At 37.6% G+C, this 9,574-nt stretch overlaps 1 protein-coding gene across 3 annotated transcripts in view; it reads left to right on the top strand.

The window, feature by feature from the left end:
• The window catches only part of SBF2 (SET binding factor 2), a gene marked incomplete at its 5' end in the record, with an annotated part of 353,908 nt that overhangs the window by 291,435 nt on the left and 52,899 nt on the right, over window positions 1-9,574 (top strand). For all 3 annotated transcript variants that reach the window (XM_014581887.1, XM_014581886.1, XM_014581888.2), the window contains 2 exon segments: window positions 3,635-3,780; window positions 6,315-6,513. In XM_014581887.1, coding sequence (XP_014437373.1) covers window positions 3,635-3,780; window positions 6,315-6,513 — 345 coding nt within the window.

Raw genomic sequence — 9,574 nt, 5'->3', positions numbered from 1 at the left:
CCAGACAGACAGAGAGAGACATAGAGACAGAAAGCGAGAAATCACCCCCCAGGGGGGATGGTCACGCCGCAATCCCTTCTCCTCCATTCTTCTCTCGGCATCTTGGGACGCACGCACACGCGCCTGGCGTGAGTTTTAAGCCACCGGGTCCGGGACACGAACCGCGGTCGACTACGTGGGAGTCCAGCGACATAGCCATTACGCTAACTGCTGGTTCCCAGCTTTTCTTAATATTTAGACCTAGCACACAGTTTTGCTTTAATCCAGAGAGAGGAGAGACCAGAACCTTTATTTTCTTTTTCATTTTTGTAACTTTTCATTTTGAGCAATTTCCAAGTTATAGAAAACTTTCAACAGCAGTGCAAAGAGTTCATATATATCCTTTATCCAGATTCAACAGTGGTCACTATGTTGCTCCATTTGCTTTATTGTTCTCTCTCTCTCTCTCTCTCTCGTGTGTGTGTGTGTAGTGTGTGTGTGTATATACATACACATTTTTTTCTGAACCATTTGAGTTATGTATAAAACACTCCTTTATCCTTAAATACATCAGTATACATTTCCTAAGAACAAAACCATTATCTTTTATAACCACAGTACAGTAATCAAAACCAGGAAATTTAATTGGTATGAAGCTCTTATCTAATCCAGAGTCATTATTCAAATTTTGCTACTGATCTTTTATAGTTACTTTTTTATCTGAACTAGAACACACTCCAGGATCAGGCATTGCATTTAGTTGTCATATTTCTTTAATACAAACTCTTATTTTCTGATTAATATTTTTAGGGATTTATGTCAAAACTTTCTTTTCTTTTCTTTTTAGAGAGAGAGTTGTTTTGTTTGTTTGTTGTGTTTTATTTTATTTGCTTGTTTGTGTTTCTCCCACATGCACTTGTGGGAGAGACCAAAAGCAGGAAATCACCTCCCAGGGGTGATGGCCATGCCATACCCCTTCTTCTCCATTCTCCTTTCAGGATTTTGGGCCTGCATACACATGTGCCTGGTGTGAGTTTCAAGCCTCCTGGTCTGGTACTCCAACCACAGTTGACTACATGGAAGTCTAGCAACATAACCATTATGCCATCTGCTGGTCCCAAAACCTTACATTCTTAATTATTATAAAATAACAATGATTTTAAAATTCTAAAATTTCAGTTAATTTACTCTTTATCAGCTAGAATGTGGGCATCTGCCAGTACAAATTACCTATATTACATAGGGAGAGCATCACAGACTTTGGATAAAAGGCTTTCCTTTACACAAAAATGGGATTAGACTGGAGATTATAGAAGATCTGAGGTCCCAGACAATAGGCTATTTCTCAGTAACGGTAAGTCAGGCACCTGTATGACCTGGTAGGAGAAGGAAATTGTGAATATCTAGGTATGATATGCTGAAGAATCATAAACAGCTTCCTAGGGATTTTCAACAGTGAGCCGAGCATCTAGTCTGTGTGCTGTAGTGTCCCAGAGGAGCCCACGGTGTTTATTATCCCAGCCTCCTATGGAAGAAACAAAAGTTTAGAAACCATCAGAAATAGATACTTATCTGCATCAAGCCTGTTGAATCAGCTGCAACAGAGATATGGATCCCAGGTCAACCTGAGCATGCTGGCCTTCTGACAGGTGCCTCTGTGATCCCGGCTGGTAAGGATCAGGGGAATAATAACATGGTGAGACACTGTCAGGGGTTCCCCCCTCTTCACCATGAAATAAATAGATAAGCAAACTTTTAAAATTCTATTGAGTTTGTTAGATGCAGTGTTAAAATAAGTTTCATTTAGAAAACACCAGTATTTTAGGGCTACCAACAGTTACCTAAAACATGTTTCAAAACTTTCAGGTTTACATTCCAGATAACTAACGAAAGGGTCTAACACGGTCTAATAGAAAACTATTTGATAGGGACCAGCAGATGGCATAATGGTTTTATCACTGAACTCCCACGTAGTCCATCAGGGTTCGAACTTCGACCCGGGGGACCACAAACAACTCATGCCAGGTGTGTGTGTGTACCTGCCTAAGATCCCAAGAGGAGAATGGAGGAGAAGGGATTGTGGCATGGCCATCCCTCTTGGGGCATAATTTCTTGCTTTCTGTCTCTGTTTCTCGGACGAGCATGTGTACATTATAGCAAAAATCTCTCTTTAAAAAAAAAAAGATGACTATTTGACAGTTAAAGAACTCTTACTATTTTTTATCAAATGGCAAGAAGAGGTAAGAAGGTTCTGTTCTATATGGTAGAGAAAAACATAATTAAGAACAATTTTAATCATAATCATCACCTCCATCTGATTAGTCATAAAACGGGCTTTTTGTTTAATTTGCTGAATTGTAACTACTCTATACTTAGATTTTTCTATCAGGAAGAAAGGATAAATTATTTCAATGAAATACTTTTAGATCCAAATGATTTACATCCTATTTCCCCTTTAATTAAAGTTGATACTCAAATTTCTAGTTTATATTTTTTTCTCCTCTCAGAAAAGGAAATTATGTTATTCTTTTTCTGAACCTTGGGAGGTTTAAAGCTACTTAAAGGCAGAACACCACAACATACACTTAAAGTAATTTTAAAAATAAGTAAAGGTGTTGCTGGCTATAATTGTTGTATGATTTCAAAGAAAAGCCTTTGAGGGACCAGCTGATGGAATAATGGTTACATCGCTGGGCTCCCACCTGGCCAACTGTGGTTCAAGTCCAGACCCAGTGACTTGAAACTCATGCTGGGCGCATTTGCCTGTGTGCCCAAGATCCTGGGAGTAGGATGGAGGAAAAAGGATTGCAGCATGGCCATCCTCCCTGGGAGTGATTTCTCACTCTGTCCCTCATTGTGTCTGTCTCTCTCTCTGGCAAATGCACATACCCCAAGGCAAAAATCTATAAAGAAAGAAAGAAAGAAATAGATTAAAAAAAAGAAAGAAAGAAAAGAAAAGCCTTTGAGTTAGTGAAAAGTTAGTAGAATGAGTTTGAATCAATGGAGAAGGGGGAATGCTGGCTTTCAATGTAGGAAGATTTCTTCAAGGATAATTTGTGGTTAACTGTGGTGTGGTAGACCCCATGGCATGGATAACCAGAGTGCATTCAGGGCATGCTTGAAGAAAGGGCCAAACCAAGGAGTTTAGATTTGGGATGATAAATATCAATAGTTCATGTCCTACTTTAATTTCTTCCATTTTTTACCTAGTATTCAGGGTTTTGTAGGAAATTAATCTGCTGCCATATATAAAGTGATCTAGAGAGGGAGAGGCTTAATGAAAGCCTAGACAATACTGATGGCTATGGGGATGGAGGAAAAACAATTTGAGCTATGTACGTGTCAAAAATATCCCTAGGTCCTATGCCCTAGTGGTTAGGGACCCTGGATCCCATATGGTCAACCATCACTTGAATCCCAGCTTGGCAGCTTGAAAAACACCCTGGGTGCATGTACATATGTACCCCAAATTCCAATAAAATAAAGAGGTGGAGGAAAATGAATTGTGGTGTTAGACACACCCCATTGAAGGGGAGGTGCATGCCCATTCTTGTGTCTCTCTAGTAAGCACATATGCACTCTGGCAATTAAAAAAATATATATCCTTGGTACCTTCATACTAAATTGACATTCTCTTTGGTTTTATTATTTATAGCACCTTCTCAAAAACAATTGTAAAAGGCGCCAAAAGGGCAGGGAAAATGACAATTGGGAGGCAATATTTATTGAAGAGGAGAACGGGGACAATTATGGAAGAGAGAGTAAATCGTCCTGGATGGAATGAAGACGATGACGTATCTGGTATGTGAGAATTTTCCCTTTGTGATTTAATTTATTTCACTCTTTAAATAAGCAATTTAGGATGTAGGTGACTCATTAAAAAAATCTCATGAGAAGATTGAAAGCACTTATCAGCTTCTTGGAATTTGTGGGGGATGGGGATTACTTTTCCAATATTACATTGTTTAGATAAGATTTTGTTACTAAATCCATATAGGTGATGTTTATGTAGGTCTCATGAAAGGGAAAAAGAAGGAAACCCCAGGATGTAGGGAATTGCAGTATAGGGTAATACCCTGTATCTTTTTCTTAAAGATTAAGGAAGTAAAGACATTGAATTTCAAAGTTGAAGATTTCTGGTTTTGGTAAAAACATAGTGGTTGCTCTTAAATCAAAATAAATTACCTGAGATGAAGTAATTCCTAGCTGATTTAAAAAAAAGAAAAGAAAAACCTAAATATTTAAAAGAGCAGAATTTGAGCAGCTGAGATACCTCCTAGTTGAGAAAATGGAGGCAGAAATCCAGTAGCAAAATGTGTTATTGAGTAATCGTGTCCTATTCTTAATGCAGTATCAAGTATGCTATGGAATTACTATACAGAATCTGATCTAATCTGAGAGGCAGAAGTCATTACACCCCTTTGCTTCTCAGAATCTTAGAATCAACCATGATTATATAACTACTTAAAATAATGTCAGCAAGTCCCAGACACAGCAGCTTGAGAGACATGCTGGACGCATGTGTTTATGTGCTCAAAATTTGGAAAGGAGAGAGAAATGGAGGAGAGATTATAATGTCACCATTCCCTATGGGGAAGATGCCTTCTCACTTTCCCTCTCTCCATCTCTCTCCAGTGAGCACACAGTCCTCTGGCAAATTAAAAACAAAACAAAACAAAACCAAAAAAAACTACTACTCTTTCTCATCGTTAACTTTCTCATTCAAAGTTTTCAGTCATTTCATGGAATAGTTGTTCCACCAGAAGACCAAGTTATATAGTGTTGTTTGCTCCTCTGAAGATAAAGGGCATAAAACTGATTCCTGATCAAATTGTTTTGTGAAGTTCACAAATTAAAACACATGAAGTCTTTTTTTTTAAGTTTTCACCATAGAGTGCATGCATGCGCTAGAAAGGAGAGAGACAGTGAGAGGAGAAATCACCCCCCAGGGAGGATGGCCACACCACAATCCCTTCTTCTCCATGCTCCTCTGGGATTTGGGGCATGCACGCACATGCACCTGGTGTGATTTTCAAGCCGCCAAGTCCTGGACTTGAATCACAGTTTGCCATTTGGGAGTCCAGTGCCTTAACTACCACGCCAACTGCTGACCGCAACACACAAAGTTTTATGTTTTGTTTTCTTTCTTTCATAAAAAAAATTTAATGGAAGAGAGCCATATCTGTCCCTTACACATTAGTACTTTGAGTACATGTCTCCAAACTTTGAAAGTTTGATTTGACTTCTCACCTTTTGAAAATAAATAAGAACATAAATTAAGACAGTTTTTAACATGATTTTTTTTTCCAGTTAGAACATGCAGTACCAATTAAGAATGTCATTTTTTAAAAATCCTCCCTAAAATACTTGATTATTGAGTAAATTCCTCCACACTTAAAACCTTAAAGGATTCTGTAACCTGTGATTGCATAACAGCGAGGGAGTTTCCCATGTATACCACATCCTCTAAAAAAATATTTCCAGGAAGAAAGTATAACTTCTTCATACCTCTCTAAGAAAAGAAAGGGGTTTTTATTTCCTTCCAGTGACCTTCTGGTTAATCTGAAAATTTTTCATAGAATTTTGTGATCTGAAAAGTAAACTCAAACTTGGAGCATGTGTTTGTGTGGTGATCATAGGAGAGATGATATATTTGCCTCAGATAAACTTTGAGTATTCTGAGACCAGCAGTTAGCGTAATTACTATGTCACTAAACTCCCATGTAGCCGACTGTGGTTCGAGTCCCGGACCCGGTGGCTTAAACTCATGCCAGGTGCATGTGTGTGTGTGTGCCCAAGATCCCAAGAGGAGAATGGAGGAGAAGGGATTGCGGCGTGGCCATCCTCCCTGGTGGGAGGGGGGGTGGGTGGGGTGATTTCCCGCTTTCTATCTCTCTGTCTCTCTCCGTCTTTCTTGCAAGCACACGCGCCCTATAGCAAAAACCTCTCACCCCCAAAAAAACTTTGAGTATTCTTATAGAGTCCTAAATAGAAATTACTGCAATTAGGATTAATAAACAAACCTGACTAAAACAGAAAAATATAGGTAAAAAATATAAATTTATATTGTTCTTAGTAACTGTTTTAAGTGGCATTATTTTCCTGGCAGTTTTTTTAGTTAACTGAGTTACTGTATATTCTCTTATCCATTGCTGTTTTATGTGTATCTGAAGGTGATTCCTCTTGGAGTTATATGATTTAAATTTTAATACAGATAATACCTGTAGTTGTAATATAGACTGCCTTAGTTTCAAGATTCTCTTCAAAAAGAGGTCTTTAATTAGATATTTACTTTGAGCTAATCATTTCCTGAAAACCTGTTTCTGCCATCACAGTTTCAGATGATAGTGAACTCCCCACAAGTACCACCCTGAAGGCTGCAGAGAAGTCTACAATGGAACAGTTAGTGGAAAAAGCTTGTTTTAGAGACTATCAACGTCTAGGTTTGGGAACCATAAGTGGCAGCTCTTCCCGTTCAAAACCAGAGTATTTTCGAATCTCTGCCTCCAACAGGATGTATTCACTCTGCCGGAGGTAAGTCCGTCAGCAGGCTCCAAAAAGAGACCTCCTTTTCTTTCTTCTCATCTGAGACTTGAATGAGCTGTTTGCATCCACAGCCCAGGGACTGATAAAAATGCCAGGAAATAGGAGCAAGAGCTCCAGGAATATGTGTATGTAAGGGATACTTTTTATGCATGAGCAGGAAACTCACTGGCATTCCCAGAAACATACACACACACACACACACACACACAGACATTAGTCATATATACATACATATATGCACATATTAAGAATAAATCATTACAAAATAAAATTTTATAAGTGATGCAATTTTGGTACTACTGCTACTATTTATAGTAGCACCAAAAACATTAAATACTTAGGATTAAATCTAATAAAAGAATATTGAAGATCATTAAAGGTCTAGGTAAATAGATATTTCATGTTCTTAGGTTAGAGTTAGATCCTAAAATTGCATTTGTCCTGAAATTTATCTATATATTCAATGAAATCTCAATTAGTGTTGTAGCAAGGGACCAGACTAGCATAGCATTAAAATGCTATACTCTGCAAAGCAATCCCACATGAGGAGGTTTCCAGTTCAAGTCCAGAGACCTCCCTGAGCACATTGGGCACTTTCAGGGCCATGACACAGGGCTGGCTGAGGCTGGAGGTTGATCACAATGCTAAGACCCTGTTGGAGGTGCTATCTCTCATTCTCTGTCTCTCACATATTCATGAAAACATAAGTAAACTTAATTAATTAAAAGCATAAAATAAAAACTCCAGCAAAGTGTTTATGGAAAATTGAAACTAAAATTTCTATGAGTTGTATAAAAACAAAGATGACCAAGAGTAGTCAAGATGGTCTTACAGAATAACACCACATATATATCAAGACATTTTATAAAGCTGCATTAATTAAGACAGTGTGGGGTTGGCCCCAGGATGGACAGACGAGTGGAGCAAAATAGGGCATCTATAGAAACAGTCCAGTGTATAAGGACACTAGTTTTAAGATAAACATAGCACCAAAGAGCAGTGGATACATGTGGTTTTTTTCAGTAAATGGTGTTGGACACACACACACATACACACACACACAGACACACACACATGAAAAAATTAATCTTGATGGGCTGACCCTGTAGCCTACTGGTTAAGGGAGTCAGATCCCACATGGTTGGCTGCTGTTTGAATCCCAGCTCCAGTAGCTTGAAAAGCATGCTGGGCACATGTATATGCACGCCCCTGATCTTGACAGGATGGAGAAATGAAAGAGAACTGATTGTGGCATGCCCACACCTCATTGGGGAGGAAGAAAAGGTGTTTTCTGTGTGTGTGTGTGTGTGTGTGTGTGTATGTCTCTTTTATTTTTAATAATTATTTATTTAATTAATTTTATTTGTTATTTACTTATTTATTTTTCAACTTGACCAGAGAGAAAGAGAAAGTGAGAAAACAAGATACCAGTTCCAGAACTCAAACCGTGGTCGACCTTGTGGGAGACCAGCACCTTATCCACCACGCCACCTGCTGGCCCCTCTCACTCTCTCTTTCTGTTTCTCTGTCTCTGGCAAATATATGTGCCTTCTAGAAATTTTTTTTTTAATTAATTAATCTTGACCTCTACCTTATACCATATATAAAAAAGCTATTCTCTTTGGTCCATAGATCTATATATAAAAGGTTAAAACAATTAAGCTTTAGAAGACAAAAAAATGTTTTTATGACCTTGAGGTAGGGAAAAATTTCTTAGGACAGGAAAAGCATTGCCCATAAAGTAAAAGATTGACCAGTTAAGAACTTCATACACCAGAAAATATCATTAAGAGTAAAAATGGAATAAAAAGATGGAAGAGTACTTGAATGGGCACTTTTATATAAAATAAAATATCATGGTGGCAAAAAAAAAATCAGAAAAGATGTTTAATCAATTAGTCTTCAAATAAATCCAATGTAAAATCCCTATGAGATGTCTGTTTACCCAGAAAAATGGCTAAACTTTTAAAAACTGACAATACAAAGTATTAGTAAGGATATTAAGTATATAGATTCTCATTTATTGCTGGTGGGACTATAAATTGGTTAAATAACTTTAGAAAGTTATCTGGCTTATTAGGTATATTTTACAAAACTAAAAAAAATTGACCAGAGCCAGCACCATGGTATAGTGGTTAAGGGAACTAGATCCCATGTGGCCAGTTGCACAGTTCAAGTCCCAACCCTGTGACTTGAAAAATACACTAGGCTCATGTGTGTGCATGCTTAAAAATCCCAACAGGATGGAGAAATGAAGAAGGGATTGTAGCATGAGCACACACCATGCTTTCTCCCTCTCCCCCTCTCTGTTTCTCTCGTCATACGTATGCACTCTCCAGCAATTAAAACAAAAAAATAACACACACACACAAATAGATATCAGGGTAGTGTTTGGGAGTTTATAAGTATGAAATCTCTTTAGTGTAATATTTCTAAATAAGTTAAAGAAAGGAAATGACTCTTTGAAACCTGCCTATTTTCTTGTGCTTACCAATTTGTAAAACAATGTACTCTTGGGGCTAGCAGGTGGTATGGTGGTTAAAGGCACTGGATTCCCATGTAGCCAACCATTGTTTGAGTCCTGAACCTGGTGGCTTGCTTTCTCACTTTCCCTTTCTCTCTCTCTCAGTCTCTGTCTGATCAAATCAAAAAAATAATAGTAACAATAGAATTAAATAAATAAGTAATTCTTCTTTAAAAAACAAAATGCACTCTCATCTGTTTATTTTCCCAGATTCATATCTTGTAACTTTATGAGCTAATCTTTTATAAATAAATACCAATGTGCAATGTTAATAACATATTTGAACTTATTTTGACATTTGAACATATTGTTCACATACCAAAAATCATTTGGTTTTGATTTTTTAATCCTTTTACCATCTCAGACAGTCTAATGTTAGTGTTCTTTATTTTCTGTTGCCATTTCAGTGATCTCAGAGTTGTTGACAGTTTGACTTGTCATTCTCATAAAGTTGGCATTAATCCACTAATTTTTTGTTTGTTTGTTTTTTGATTTTTGCCATAGGGCATGTGTGCTCACCAGGGA

Source organism: Tupaia chinensis, unplaced genomic scaffold (assembly GCF_000334495.1).
Source record: "Tupaia chinensis unplaced genomic scaffold, TupChi_1.0 Scaffold141165_1, whole genome shotgun sequence".
NCBI lineage: Eukaryota > Metazoa > Chordata > Mammalia > Scandentia > Tupaiidae > Tupaia > Tupaia belangeri.
Note: the sequence above shows the minus strand (reverse complement) of the source record. Positions and strands in the feature narration are given on the sequence as shown.